We start from the raw sequence: 16,431 nt of genomic DNA, 5'->3' as shown, positions 1-16,431 counted from the left end.
TCCTGTTGTCTGAAGGAATTCAGAAACGTGATCCACACATTTACACGATGGATAAATCGTCTAACCAACTTATTTGCTTTTCTTTCACAGAAAAGACATAATGCTGATAGTGGAGTAAATAAGAAAAAAGCACAAGGTAGGAACATTTATGTTAAAATATGTTACTTTTAAGTTACTAGATAAAACGGAGGAAAAAGTTAAATGACGCCTTCTCAATTAAATATTTGAGTCATTTTTCAAATCCTGCAGGGATTTACAATAAGTATATGGCAATGTTCATATTGGAATACAAATTGTTTTATCGTAAAATACTCAGCAGATCTGCAGAATATGAGGGAGTAAGGCCTCACACTATATTTTTGTCAAATATCTATAGATCATAAGATGTAAGATCAGAAGTAGGCCATTTGGCCCATCAAATCCAAAGATGTGCAGGTTAGGTGGATTGGCCATGATAAAATTGCCCCTTGGTGTCCAGGGATGTGCAGGTTAGGTGGGGCTATGGAACAGGGTGTGTGAATGTGGACCTAGGTAGGAGGCTCTTTCAGCGGGTCTGTGCAGACTCAATGGGCTGAATGGTCTCCTACACTGTCGGGATTCTATGGGTCAATCCTACGGTTCTGTGGAGTCTGCTCTGCCATTCAATGAGATCATGACTGATCAATGATAATCCTCAACTCTACTTTCTGCCTTTCGCCCACAAATCATGACTCCCTTACTGATTAAAAATCTGCCTTTAGCAGCATTGAACGTATTTAATGACCCAGCAACAACAGCCTTTTGCAGTAAAGAATTCCACAGATTCACTACCCGCTTGAGAGAAGATATTCCTCCACATCTCTGTCTAAAGTGGGCGACTCCTTATTCCGAGATTATGCCCTTCAGTCCTAGACTGCCCCACTAGGGGAAGCGACATCTCAACATCTACCTTGTCAATCGTCATGAGAATCCTATATGTCCAATGAGGTTGTCTCTCATTCATCTAGGTATGCTTATTGCTATTTCTAAAAATTTAAAACTGAACAAAAACCTTTAAAATGACTGAACCTATGTCTGTCCTTGACCCTGAAAAACTACATGGCAGTTTTGGAAAACTCACTTCGTTATCCCTGAGGTGCCACTAACAACACGCCCTGGCTGTATAACCCAACTTCAAAGAGAGCTATACAAAGACCATCTGCATTTCATAATTCAGGCTGGTCAGAAGGAGATGGATCTGCTAAGACAAATGCCCCGCAACCTTCCCTTTATTTCTTGATGGCTGAGACACTTTGTGTTTGGAATCCAGATGATGGATACACATACTTTATTAAAGATGGTGGCGAGGTGGGAGCCATGTGACATGAACCTCTGGCATGTGGAACAAGTATAACCTTGCTGAACTGAAAAATGCAGTCTTCTGTTTACCATCTAACTAGCAGTGGACCTCTACAAGGACCTCTATCCAGGTGGAATACTGGCCCACATGTACACTGCTTCTGCTGGCAATTCCGCACCATCATCTAGAAGATTGATTCACTGCTGCATGCCTATCTTGGTGTGTGAAGTCAAGACCACTTGTGCCGCAGGAGTCAGTCCACCTACAATCTATGTAAATAATCTGCAAGCAGGGACAGTGTGTAACATAGCAAAATTTGAGGATGTTACTAAAATAGGTGGGCAAGCAGGCAGTGAAGAGGAGTGAAGATTTTACAGACAAGTATAGATAGGCTAGGAGAGAGAGAGTTGGCCAAAATTTGGCAGATGGATGTTTAGTGTGGATAAGTGTGAGGTTATCCATTTTGGACGAAAAAATAGAAAGTCAAATTATTATCTAAATGGAAAGCAGATTCAAGATGCGTCTGGGGAGCGGGAACTGGGTGTCTTTGTTCATGTATCTCAAATTTGGTATGTTAGCGTGTAGTGCAAAAGGACGGGTTTAAAAATAGAGAAATATTGTAATTGTATTGGGTGCTGGTGAGACCACATCTGGAATATTGTCAGTTTTGGTCTCCTTATTTGAGGAAAGATATGGTGGCATTGGAGACAATTCAGAGGGGTTTCACCGGATTGACCGATTCCGGGGATGAAAGGGTAGAAGTATCCAGAAAGATTAAACAGTTGGGCTTATACTCACTGGAATTTAGAAGGATGAGAGGGGATCTGATCGAGGTATATAAAATATTGAAAGGGATTGATAATGTAGACATGGATCAAATGTTCCCCCATGTGGGGCAATTTAGAATGAGATGCCACTGATATAGGTTGAGAGACGGTAGATTTAGAACTGAGATGAGGAACTTGCTGCTCCATAGTGCGGTGGCGTCTGAGTCAGTAAATGGTTTCAAGAAGGAAACAGATATATTTCTGATAAACTGGTTAAAGGGATGTGGGGAACAGGTAAGAGGTGGATTTGAGACCAGCAAGAGATCAGCCACAATCTGATTGAATGGCACAGCAGGCTCAAGGGGCTGAATTGCCTACTTCTGCTCCTCATTCGTACGCTCCTTTGAATAGTAAATTATCCAGCATCAGTTTGCAGCCCACTGATGTCTGTGAAGGAATACCTAATTTGACTTTGATTCTAGACTCTGGAACTCATGTGAACCAAGGTTTATTTTCTCTATGGTCTCTATTGTAAAACCTTCTTTCTTCTATCCGTCTCTTTTTATTGAGTTTGGAACTGACATTGCAAACAGACTCTTTCCCCCCCCCCCCCCTCCCCCTCCCCTCCATTCACGTTTTAGCTGTGTAAAAATAAACCAACCCTTTAAGTTCATCCTATCTCGAGTTTGCTTTGGGATTAATAATAGAAAATGAGACAATATTAACAGCGGGGGGTTGGGAAATATGCCACCACTTGTAAAGAGCGAAACACAGCAAAACAAAATTTTGTTTATGGAGGGGTGGAAAGAGGAGAAACTGGTGCTGTTTAAATGAATGCCCTTCCTGTCTGTAACAAGAGAGAGAGAAAATTAACATTTCAGATCATGATCTTTCATCCGGACCTGGTTAGAATATTCTTCAGGTCACAAGTTTACACCTTGGCCTGGATTTCCGAGATGGGCAACGGGAGTTGGGAAAATTCCTGGTATGGCTTAGCCCGCCTCCCTCTGGCGAAAGTGTTTGCAAAGGCGGGATCTTCATTGCAGTAGGTGGGTATGGGCTTCAGCTGGTCAGCAAAACCCAGAGAAGCTGTCTGGTGCCAAAGTGGGCCAGTTAAAATGGCCCTCCAGCAGTCACCCCTTCAGACCCCCCACTCTTTTGATGCCCTACTCAACTTGCCACATGCCCCTATATAAAGCCCTGACACTCACCACCACCATGGTCCCTCATACCCCCCCCCCCCCCCCCCATGCCTAACAATACCTCCTTGCCACGTCCACCCGATCTCCTAGGCCAAGCTGGCCACCCCTCTCATGCCCCTATGGCACACTATGACTTTCCATATCCACTGACCCACTATATAATTTATAGAACTAATGAACCTTGTGACAATAGGTTGTATAAAATAAAAGCTGTATAAAAAGAAAAAAAAAAAAAAAAAAAATTTTTAAAGTATTTTATTCAGATAGTTCCACATGTTAAAAAAGTCCTTTCACTGCAGCCTAATAATTTCAATCATCCAGATCATTTGAAGTATCAATAACAGAAACTGCAAGCACTTGAAACCTCTTAACCTTATGAAAATAAATATAGTGCAATAAACTGCTGAGGTCAGAGAGCTGTGAACCAACCAAGTTTCCCCTGTTTCAACATAGAAATTAAATTCTGGGCAATCAGTCAGAATGCATAGTGAGACTTGGCTTAGGGGGCATGAGGGATCATCGGGGGTGGGGAGGTGGCATACCTTGACGTGGATATGAGAAGGACCTTTTACAGTCACCATTCAGGAAGTTCCCTCGTGTGGTTCATATCACCTTAAACACCTGGCTTGACGTGTTTATCTCTGTCATGGAGTGGGCTAGGTAGGGAGCGCCAGGTGAAGGCCTGCAGTCCAATCAAGCTCTCACCCTTTAAAGGCACTCCTGAAGAACGTATGTGTCGGGAATCCTGGAATTATGATCCGCCCACCATTTTTAAAGGGCTGCTGAGTCATCCCTACTCGGTGGCAATCCAGCCATTAACTCCATTTCTCTCTCTATCGATATTGCTAGACTTTCTTTGATTATTTAAGATTTCTAGCACTTCAGTTTTTTGCTTTAGTCTTTTCTCAATGTGTGTTACTGTAACTCCGTTGATGCCATGCTGCTTTTCTGATAGTAATTACAGAAATGTTGCCATTTAATCCAACCTTTTTTACTGCTTCACTAAAACAGTAACCATGATTGGAACTTGATTAAAGATGCTCCTTATTTGACCCAAATCATTTTTAAGATGCTAAAAGGAATAGTAATCTAGACAAATTATTTCACCTTATCCAGAACAGCCAGAGGACACGGTCTTCATTTAAAGAGGGGTAACTTCAACATAATAGGTGTGGTGTGTCATTAGTAGCAGCAGAATTGTACTCAACCACAGCCTATCACCTCATGACCTGGCATCTCCCCCACTCTGCCATTGCCATAAAGCCAAGTGATCAACCCTAGTTCAATGAAGGTTGCAGGAGAGCATGCCAAGAGCAGCATCAGGCATACTTAAAAATGGGTTGTCAACTTAGTCCAGCTGGAACACAGGACTACTTGCACGCCAGATAGCAGAAGCAGCATGCAATAGTCATTACTAAGTGATCACACAACAAATGGATCAGATCAGAACCCTGCTATCCACCCATTAATGGTGGTGGATAAATAACCAACTGACTGGTTGGGGGGGGTGGATGGTCAACTTTACAACCAACTTCAGCCAGAAGTGCTGAGCGGATGATCCATCTTGGCCAACTTCTGAGGTAGTATGGGCTGAGGTTAGAAACAGGAAAGGAGAGGTCACCCTGTTGGGAGTTTTCTATAGGCCTCCAAATAGTTCTAGGGATGTAGAGGAAAGGATGGCGAGGATGATCTTGGATAAGAGCGAAAGTAACAGGGTAGTTATTATGGGAGACTAACTTTCCAAATATTGACTGGAAAAGATATAGTTAGAGTACATTAGATGGGTCGTTTTTTGTACAGTGTGTGCAGGAGGGTTTCCTGACACAATATGTTGACAGGCCAACAAGAGGCGAGGCCACGTTGGATTTGGTTTTGGGTAATTAACCAGGCCAGGTGTTGGATTTGGAGGTAGGAGAGCACTTTGGGGACAGTGATCACAATTCGGTGACGTTTACGTTAATGATGGAAAGGGATAAGTATACACCGCAGGGCAAGAGTTATAGCTGGGGGAAGGGCAATTATGATGCCATTAGACGTGACTTGGGGGGATAAGGTGGAGAAGTTGGCTGCAAGTGTTGGGCACACTGGATAAGTGGAGTTTGTTCAAGGATCAGCTACTGCGTGTTCTTGATAAGTATGTACCGGTCAGGCAGGGAGGAAGGCGTAGAGCGAGGGAACCGTGGTTTACCAAAAAAGTGGAATCTCTTGTTAAGAGGAAGAAGGAGGCCTATGTGAAGATGAGGTGTGAAGTTTCAGTTGGGGCGATGGATAGTTACAAGGTAGCGAGGAAGGATCTAAAGAGAGAGCTAAGACGAGCAAGGAGGGGACATGAGAAGTATTTGGCAGGTAGGATCAAGGAAAACCCAAAAGCTTTCTATAGGTATGTCAGGAATAAGCGAATGACTAGGGAAAGAGTAGGACCAGTCAAGGACAGGGATGGGAAGTTGTGTGTGGAGTCTGAAGAGATAGGAGAGATACTAAATGAATATTTTTCGTCAGTATTCACTCAGGAAAAAGATAATGTTGTGGCGGAGAATGTTGAGACCCAGGCTATTAGAATAGATGGCATTGAGGTACGTAGGGAAGAGGTGTTGGCAATTCTGGACAGGCTGAAAATAGATAAGTCCCCGGGGCCTGATGGGATTTATCCTAGGATTCTCTGGGAGGCCAGGGAAGAGATTGCTGGACCTTTGGCTTTGATTTTTATGTCATCATTGGCTACAGGAATAGTGCCAGAGGACTGGAGCATAGCAAATGTGGTCCCTTTGTTCAAAAAGGGGAGCAGAGACAACCCCGGCAACTATAGACCGGTGAGCCTCACGTCTGTAGTGGGTAAAGTCTTGGAGGGGATTGTAAGAGACAAGATTTATAATCATCTAGATAGGAATAATATGATCAGGGATAGTCAGCATGGCTTTGTGAAGGGTAGGTCATGCCTCACAAACCTTATTGAGTTCTTCGAGAAGGTGACTGAACAGGTAGTCGAGGGTAGAGCAGTTGATGTGGTGTATATGGATTTCAGTAAAGCGTTTGATAAGGTTCCCCACGGTAGGCTATTGCAGAAAATACGGAGGCTGGGGTTTGAGGGAGATTTAGAGATTTGGATCAGAAATTGGCTAGCTGAAAGAAGACAGAGGGTGGTGGTTGATGGGAAATGTTCAGAATGGAGTTCAGTTACAAGTGGCGTACCACAAGGATCTGTTCTGGGGCCGTTGCTGTTTGTCATTTTTATCAATGACCTAGAGGAAGGCGCAGAAGGGTGGGTGAGTAAATTTGCAGACGATACTAAAGTCGGTGGTGTTGTCGACAGTGTGGAAGGATGTAGCAGGTTACAGAGGGATATAGATAAGCTGCAGAGCTGGGCTGAGAGGTGGCAAATGGAGTTTAATGTAGAGAAGTATGAGGTGATTCACTTTGGAAGGAATAACAGGAATGTGGAATATTTGGCTAATGGTAAAGTTCTTGAAAGTGTGGATGAGCAGAGGGATCTAGGTGTCCATGTACATAGATCCCTGAAAGTTGCCACCCAGGTTGATAGGGTTGTGAAGAAGGCCTATGGAGTGTTGGCCTTTATTGGTAGAGGGATTGAGTTCCGGAGTCGGGAGGTCATGTTGCAGCTGTACAGAACTCTGGTACGGCCGCATTTGGAGTATTGCGTACAGTTCTGGTCACCGCATTATAGGAAGGACGTGGAGGCTTTGGAGCGGGTGCAGAGGAGATTTACCAGGATGTTGCCTGGTATGGAGGGAAAATATTATGAGGAAAGGCTGATGGACTTGAGGTTGTTTTCGTTGGAGAGAAGAAGGTTAAGAGGAGACTTAATAGAGGCATACAAAATGATCAGGGGGTTAGATAGGGTGGACAGTGAGAGCCTTCTCCCGCGGATGGAAATGGCTGGCACGAGGGGGCATAGCTTTAAACTGGGGGGTAATAGATATAGGACAGAGGTCAGAGGTAGGTTCTTTACGCAAAGAGTAGTGAGGCCGTGGAATGCCCTACCTGCAACAGTAGTGAACTCGCCAACATTGAGGGCATTTAAAAGTTTATTGGATAAACATATGGATGATAATGGCATAGTGTAGGTTAGATGGCTTTTGTTTCGGTGCAACATCGTGGGCCGAAGGGCCTGTACTGCGCTGTATCGTTCTATGTTCTATGTTCTTTCTCCGTGATCTCGGATGCCAGTCTTCAGCCTATTGATTCACTCAATGAGATATGAAGAAACGGTATAAGCATTGGAAACAGCTAAGGCTATGGACCTTGATAACAAACCGGCAACAGTACTGAAGATTTGTGCTGCAGAAAACACACCTAGCCAAGTTGTCCAGTACACTTGCAACACTGGCATCTACCCAATAATGTAGAAAATTGTCTAGATCGGCCCTGTCCTCAACAAACCAGATAAATTCAACCATGCCAATTATTGCTCCATCAGTCTTCTCTCTATCATCAGAAAAGTGATGAAATATATCATCAACAGTGCCATCAAGCACCACTGACTCAGCAACCCTGCTCACTGATGCTCATGAGTTCCGCCAGGGCTACTCTCTCCTGAGCTTATTACAGCCTTGGTCCAAACATGGGCAAAGGAGCTGAACTCAGGAAATGAGGTGAGAGTAACTGCCCTTGAATTCAATGCAGCGTTTTATTGTGTGTGGCATCAAGGTGACCAAGCAAAATTGAATTAAACACAGATTGAGGGAAACTCTCCACAACACGAAGGCTGTGGTTGTTGGAGAACGTCAATCATCTGAGTCCAAGGACATCACTGCAGGAGTTCCTCAGGGTAGTATCCTAGGCCCAACCCAACCATCTTCAGCTGCTTCATCAATGATCTTTCCTTCATCATGAAGTGAGAAGGGGAGATGTTGGCTGATGATGATTGGACAATTCTTCAAATATTGAAGCAGCCCATGACAAAATGCTGCAACCTCTGGAAGATATTCACGTTTGGGCTGATAAATGGCAAGTGGCATTTGTGGCATGCAAGTGCCAAGCAATGATCAAGTTCAGCAAGAGAGAATCAAACTATCCCCCCCCCCCCCTCCCCAATATACAAACCACATGTGCCTTTCAATCATCTGCAAGACATAAGTCAGGGGTGTGATGGAATGCTCGCCACTTGCCTGGATGAATGCAGCTACAACAGCACACACATCCTGTTACCAGACAGAGCAAAGCAGTCCACTTGATCAGCAACTCACCCACCAACTGAAACATTGACTGACTCTCACCACCACTGATGCACAGTGGCAGCAATGTGCATTATATACAATATGCACCTGCAGCAACTCACTAAGGCTCCTTGGATAACAACTCCCAAACTTGTGACCTCTGTCACCTCGAAGGACAAGCACAGCAGATGCATTTGAACACCACATCACCTGGAATTTCCTCTCAAGCTCCACAACATCCTGGCTTGGAACTATATCACTTTTCTTTCACTGTCGTGGGATCAAAATCCAGGAACTCTCTTCCTAACAACGCTGGGTGTACCTACACCCAGTGGATTGCAGCAGTTCAAGAAGACAGCTCCCCACCACCATCTCTAGTTCAATTAGGGATGCATAACAAATGCTGGCCTTGGCAGTGCTGCACACGTCCAATTAAAGAATTAAAAAAACTAACCTGCAGAAACATTTTGATGATCAAATGTTAAGGAACAGATTCTCCAGGGCAAAGGTGGAAGCGGTTAATATTGAGTCACTCGGATGCAAATGAGAGAGCACTTGTTCCCGAAACACCCCCCCCCCCCCCCCCCAAACCCCCACCCACCACCCACAAAATATGAGTATTTAGAGGCATAAGTGTAAACACAATTGTGAAGATCGGGCGACAAAAGATAACAGCAGGAGTAAGTCATACATCCCTTTAAGTGAACTCCTATTCAGTACAATCTTGGCTGATTATCTGCCTCGATTCCACTTTCCTACAATATTCCCAAACGCTGAGATTCCTTTCGTGCTCAAAAGTCAACTATCTCTCCCAAATATATTCATTGACTGAACACCCACTGCTCTGTGGTAGAATTCCAAAGAGCCATAACCCTCCTTTTAGAGAACCCTCCTCTGCTCAATCTTAATGGTGGTCCCCTCATCTTGAGTTGAGGAAACAGCCTCTCAGTGCCCTGGTAACAAGCCTGCTAAAAATGTATTTCAGTGGCATCCAATGGATCGATAGTTCTAGGGTTTTCCTTGCATCATGTCTGGGCCTGTTGTCGATTATTTGACATTGATCAGTTTCTATGCATAGTCAACAACTCCGTTATCATTATCTCTGCCAATTACCAAGATGGTGGAAGATAAACTGGCTGGACTTTGATTTCTCTTCATTTCTGCAGTTTCCAAGTAATTCATATCAATAATGGGAAAGTTTGGAGATTCTTGATTCTCTTTCCTTAAATCTCTGGTGCTGAAACCGAATATTACTTCCACCGCAGCTAGGTTTAGCTGACTCAATTAACACAAAATACTGCGGAAGCTGGAATTCTGAAATGAAAACGTAAAATGCTGGAAAAACCCAGCAGGTCTGGCAGCATGTGTGGAGAGGGAAATAGAGTTTACATTTCAAGTCTGTATAACCCATCTTCAGAGCTAGAAAGAGAAAAAGAAAGACCACGCGCGCACGCACGCACGCACACACACACACACACACACACCAATAACACATTCTGCTATCTTACCTTTGAGACCATCAGCACCTTCTATAGCCCTTCGCACTATTAGCCATTAGTGCTTCCTCTGTCCCCTGCCCTACATATTTTTGCCGCAAGCTCCCACCTATCACTGACATTCTACTCTGCCCAAGCTGCTCCGCCCCTTATACAGTATATAATCCATCACATTCTCCTCTCTTTACTCTGAAGAAGTCATGTGGACTTAAAATGTTCCCTCTCTGCAGATACTGCCAGACCTCCTGGTTGTTTTGAGCATGTTCTGGTTTTTTTCATATTATCTGACTCAATATGGACTTAATTAGTATTATTGTCAAAAAACAAAATAGTTACAAAACTTAACTGGTCTCAATATACTTTGTTGTTTCTGCAGATAATTAGCAATGGTTGTTGTGAAATTGGCTTCAGATTCTTTATATTACGTCAGTAGTACATTGTAATCGTGTAACTAAGGGGCAATTTTAGCGTGGCCAATCCACCTACTCTACACATCTTTGAGTTGTGGGGGTGAGATCCACGCAGACATGGGCAGTGACCCAGGGTGGGGCTTGAACCTGGGTCATCAGCGCTGTGAGGCAGCAGAGCTTGCCACTGTGCCACCGTGCCGCCTCTATCTTGTAACATTGTTAAAGTGTCTTGTAAAACAATGTTGCAATTTAGTTAACAGTTGAGTGTGAAATGGTAGTTTCATTGCATCATAAAACCATAAGACATAAAAGCAGAATTAGGCCAATCGGCCCATCGAGTCTGCTCCGCCATTCGATCATGGCTGATATTGTTCTCATTCCCATTCTCCTGCCTTCTCCCCATAGCCCCTGATCCCCTTATTAATCAAGAAACTGTTTCTCTGTTTTAGAGACACTCAGTGATTTGGCCACCACAGCCTTCTGCGGTAAAGAGTTCCACAGATTCATCACCCTCTGGCTGAAGAAATTCCTCCTCATCTCTGTTTTAATCAGTGATTACTTCTTAAATGAAAAATAAAAAGACCCTTGGCTGGCACAACGTAAACCTGTATTCCAATCCAGCCCACAGTTGTCCTTTATCATTGCTGGTGGTAATGGACCTTTGTGACACAAGTTTGAAGATTTTCATCTTGGCTCTACTGTGTGGCATTGCTCACAATTTTTATCTAATTGGTACCAGCTGGTACTCTAAAGAGAGTATAATATTAGTTGGTGCAAGGAATAGAATGTTCACGTAGATGTAGAATGGAATGTCCCCCTTGGCTTAGAATTTTTGGTGCCTTGAAGGTAACCCACACTGCCCTGAACTGGGAGTGCTTGACCAGTAGATCCTAAATGCAAAACTATTGAAAAACATTGCCATTCTAAAACTGCTAATGTTCACCTTAATTGGTGCGTGGTACCATTGAAAGAAAAATAAAGTCAGCGAGGGTAGGGAAAACTCTCGAGCTTTTTACAGGATTGTCAGTATTTTAGAATCTCTTGCAAGCCAAACATTCCCCAGTAGCATTTTACTTTAGTAAGCTGTTACACAAACTAATTACTGCTCCTTTGATTTATCAACCAATTTTTTTATTGGGTTCAAAATATATTAGCAATTCATGAGGGTAATAAATATAGATGCTGAGCTAGGAAGGGATAATAGTGGTATGCTGTGAGTTGGTTGTGTTGCCATTTTCTATCTATGAGGAATGATGGACAAGTGGCAAATAATTCATGGGTCTTCACTTGGAGCACCTTTGCTGATAGCTGTGAAGGCCAATTCTTTAGAGGTAGGTTGCGGCACAAGTGCTGTAAATGAATCCGCCAAGTGATGTTGTAGGTTGCTGTTTTCAGCATTGTGCCTGTTGACAAGCTGCAGTAGCCATTGGTCATTGTGATAGTGCATACCAGCCAACAGGACGTGTCGCCTTTTCCCTCTTGTACCAGCTAGTGACTCCCAGATGCGATAGTCAAAGTTTAGGGCCCTCGTGTCATGCATCCAAGCATCTATGAATTGAAGCCATGGGTGGGCCACTGGTCACCTGGCTCTGGTAAGTGATTAGGATGGCAACTTTAATGTTGGTGTTTATTGCAAGGGAAATGGAATATAAAAGTAGGAAATTTACTGCAGCTGTACAGGGCCAAAGTGAGGCCACATATGGAATAATGTGTACAGTTTTGGTTTCATTATTTGAAAAAGGATACAGTAGAATTGAAGCAGTTCGGGGGGGGGGGGGGTTCCGATTCATTCCCGGAGTGAAGCACTTACCTTATGAAGAAAAGTTGAATAGGTTGTGTCCATATCCATTGGGAGCCTTCCTTGAGCTGGGTGAAGAAGATTGCTTTGGCAGTTGGGACTCTGGCATCCTAAGCACATGGCCAGCCCACTGGAGTTGGAAGCGCTTCAAAGACACCCTCAAGGCTAACCTCAAGAAATGCAACATAGACGTCAACACCTGGGAGACCCTTGCTCAAAAGAGACCTACTTGGAGGAGCCCCCTGAGTGGAGGACATATTCTTTGAGGGCTTCCGGCAGCAAGAGGAGGCCGAGAAAGGAATATCATCGATCTAGAATCCAAGGATTGATCCCACCTCTTGGAAACACCTGCAAAGAGTGCGGCCAAAGATGTGGCTCTCGGATTGGGCTCATCAACCATGAAAGAACTCACAGAACCAGAGTTTGTCAGGTGGACAATCATACTCGTTAGTGAGTGATCACCGAAGAAGAAGATATCCATTGGAGTTTAAAAGAATGAGTGCTAATCTTATTGAAATATGAGATCTTGAGGGGGCTTGATAGAATGGATACTGGAAAAATGGTTCCTCTTTTGTGGGGAAGACTAGAACTAGAGGACACATGTTTAGAATAAAAGATCTCCGTGTTTTGGAATAAGAGATATCCGTTTTAAGATTTGAGGTGGGGAGAAATATTTTCTCTCCGAAGGCTGCTAGTATGTAGAAATCACTTTTCCAGAAAGCAGTGGAGGCTTCATCATTGAATTTATTCAAGGATGAGTTAGAAAAAATTTTGATAGACGAGGGAGTCCAGTGTTATGGGGAGCAGACAGGAATGTGTAGTTAAAACCAGAACCAGATTAGCCATAATGGTATGGAAAAGTGGGGCAGGCTCGAAGGGCCGAATGTCCTACTCCTGTGTCTCAGTCCAATGTTTCGCACAGAAGGTCCTTGGGTAGGTGACCATCTTCCATCCTATGGACGTGCCCAATCTACCAAAGCAGGCCATGTCGGGTCAAGGAGCAGTGCTCCGAAAGCTTGCGATTTGAAACAAACCTGTTGGACTTTAACCTGGTGTTGTAAGACTGCTTACTGTGCTTTCTTTATGCATTTGTCAAGTTCTGCATTGAAGGAATGATTGACTATGACTGTGGACCCAAAGTGGTAGAATTTTCTAACTACTTACAGTGAGGTGTTATTTTCTATGATCAGTGATAGAGATGCAACACCTTGTCCTGTGACTACAATTTTCTTGAAGCTTAGAGTCAGGGAGGATAAGCTATGGGCGTGGAGAGGCAGTCCATGAGTCTTGTATAAGTTTCCATATAGGCGACTTAGCACAACATCATTATAGGGGAGTTTCTTTTCTTTTCATGGATACATTAACATTTACAGCACAGAAGGAGGACATTCGGCCCATTGTGCCAGGCTGGCCAACAAAGATATGACTACACTAATCCCATTTTTCAGAGCTTGGCCCATAGTCCTGGAGGTTATAGCAGCATAAGTGAATATTGTTGCTTCACAGCACCAGGGTCCCAGGTTCGATTCCTGGCTTGGGTCACTGTCTGTGCGGAGTCTGCACATTCTCCCTGTGTCTGCATGGGTTTCTTCTGGGTACTCCTGTTTCTTCCCACATGTCCCCCAAAAGACGTGCTTGTTAGGTGAATTGGACATTCTGAATTCTCCCTCTGTGTACCTGAACAGGCGCAAGAGTGTGGCAACTAGGGGATTTTCGCAGTAACGTCATTGCAGTGTTAATGTAAGCCAACTTGTGACAATAATAAAGATTATTAGTACTTACTACTTAAATGTTGACTGAACCATTCTTTAAGGCAGTGAATTTCATATTGCTACCACCCTGTGCATGAAAAAGTTTCAGCACAACTCCCCTCTTGGCCTTCGACCTCTTGCCTTATTATGTCCCCTGATTATTGACCCCTCTACAAATGCAAAAAGTGCCTTCCTATCTACTCTATCTATGCCTGTCATAATCTTATACAGCTCTATCAGATCGCCTCTCAACCGTTGCTGCTCCAAGGAAAACAGCCCTAGCCTATCCAAATTCTCCTTGTAGCTCGAATCTTCTAGCTCATGCAGCACCCTGGTAAATCTCCTCTGTGCTCTCTCCAGTGCAATCACATCCTTCCTATAATGTGGTGAATAGAACTGCATGCAAAACTCAGTTGTGACCTAGTTAGGTTTATTTTTTACAGTTCTAGCATGATCTCCCTGCTCTTGTATTCTATACCTCTGCTAAAAAAAGGCATGTATCCCATATGCCGTTTGTCTTCGTTTTCAGTTTGGATAGATTGTAGAGCTTGCTGGCTGATTGAGTGTGCACATCGCATCCTTCTATATCTGTAGGGATGAAGAAGATCAGGAACACTAAGAAGATACAAAACAGAGTGGGGCTAGGACACAGCTGTGTTCCTGACTCCAAAACTGTCAGATATTGAGCCATCAAACTGTGCAATGTGTTGACTGTTCTCATGGAAGGAGCAGTTGAGACTGAGGAACTTTGGTTGACAGCTACTCTTTCTCAAAATCTTGGAGAGACCTGCTCTGCTAACAATGTCAAATGCCTTCGTAAGATCTGCAAAAGTAAGATAAAGGAGTATACCCATTCCCTAGAATTTTCTTGTAGCATGGAGAATATCATGTTCACTTAGATCTGCTGGCACGGAAACTGCATTTTGCTTCCAGGTACACTCATTCTGCAAATTCATGGGGTCTTTTAAGTATGATCCTAGCTAATGTTTGTCCATGACACAAGTGAGATGCCCCTGTAGTTGTTGCAGTCTCCTCTGTTGTCTTTGTTTTGTTGTGAGATGATTTTGGCCACACATCTCCTACTTTCCAGTTCCACATCACCATGTAGTCTGTGAATGAAATTTAATTGTCATTTATTTTGAATTAAAAGCTGTTTATGTTATGAATCCATGACCTGTGGGAGCAGGCTTATGACTGCTCAAGTCTTGTGCAGTATTTCAGTTTTCTGATGTTTGTTTGATTGTTTGTTTTAATTTTTTTTTAATTGAATGCATTGACTGATTGGGACGAATCCAATTTCTACCTACACAATTAGAATATATTGCTACCACTGCCTTTTTTTAAAAAAGAATCTCGTTTTAAATTGGGTAGTACGAATTTGCATTAAAAAATCCTTTTCAGGTAGTGGACACAGTCATCCAGTCATTCTGCGCTGGATTTGAACCAGTGTCTGAGGTGTGAAAGAACACCAGTTTTACACTCTCAAGCACAAGGTATCCTTCACAGCATGCTATCATATAGGAACAGAAAAGGCTATTAAAGTTCATCTGGACATCCCCAGTGTCTAGGAAATAGCATCCCACGATACCCATCGTCTACCTTTAACAAACATTTATTTCCGTGCTTGCTTCAGCACTCCTCAAAGTCCAGTCCTTATTGCCTCCCTGAACAGGCCAGTCCATATATTTGCAAGCCTCTGTGTAAAGTATATAAATTTAAACTGATGTTTCACCTTCCCTCTTAGTTTGCTGTGTACAAAGAACAATACAGCACAGGAGCAGGCCCCCCAATCCTCCAAGCCCGTGCCGATCACGTGTCCTATCTAGACCAACCAGCTGTATCTTTCTATACCCCGTCTGTTCATGTGCCTATCCAGATAAGTCTTAAGGTCTCTAACGTATCTACCTCATGCACCTCACTTGGCAGTGCATTCCAGGCCACCACCACCCTCTGTGTAAAAAAAAAAAACACAACTCCACTGAACCTATCCCCTCCCCCCTTCACCCTGAACTTGTGCCCCCTTGTAATTTTCAATTTCGCCCTGGGAAAAAGCCTCCAACTGTTCACCCTATCTATACCTCTAATAATTTTATAAACTTTTATCAGGTCGCCTCTCGGCCTCCGTCTCTGTAGAATTAGAATTTGTGACAATGGTAAACATATTGATCTTTATTATTTATCAGTCCTGAAAGAGTGCTGCACAGTCAAAGGTGCAGTTTTAATATGAGATGATGCCCTAACTGATTTACCCAGCAATTGCCCAGAAGAATTAACTTCCTCTGGACAATTGTGCTGGACAGGGAACTATCTGACAGGAGCGATTTAAATTGCTAACTTCGGATCGTTGTGCCAGTTTTGCCTGGGCGAGACAGGGACTTAGTAATCCCAACACGGGTAAGTCTGGTGAGAGTGGAAATCTGCTGGAGATTGCCACTTTGCAGAAGTTACGGGCCAGTATATGACACATTGATTTATTTTTCCTCCAAGCATTCTCTCTCACTTTTGTTAGTCAAGA

The 16,431-nt window shown here is 43.5% G+C and overlaps 1 protein-coding gene across 4 annotated transcripts in view; it reads left to right on the top strand.

The window, feature by feature from the left end:
- The window catches only part of atp8a1 (ATPase phospholipid transporting 8A1), a 508,819-nt gene that overhangs the window by 142,101 nt on the left and 350,287 nt on the right, over positions 1–16,431 (top strand). For all 4 annotated transcript variants that reach the window (XM_072496670.1, XM_072496671.1, XM_072496674.1 and 1 more), the window contains exon 5: positions 91–136. In XM_072496670.1, coding sequence (XP_072352771.1) covers positions 91–136 — 46 coding nt within the window. The remainder of the gene's footprint in view (positions 1–90; positions 137–16,431) is intronic.

This window comes from Scyliorhinus torazame, chromosome 3 (genome assembly GCF_047496885.1).
Source record: "Scyliorhinus torazame isolate Kashiwa2021f chromosome 3, sScyTor2.1, whole genome shotgun sequence".
NCBI classification, from domain to species: domain Eukaryota; kingdom Metazoa; phylum Chordata; class Chondrichthyes; order Carcharhiniformes; family Scyliorhinidae; genus Scyliorhinus; species Scyliorhinus torazame.
The sequence above is the reverse complement of the archived record's forward strand: the minus strand, read 5'-3'. Positions and strand labels throughout refer to the sequence as shown.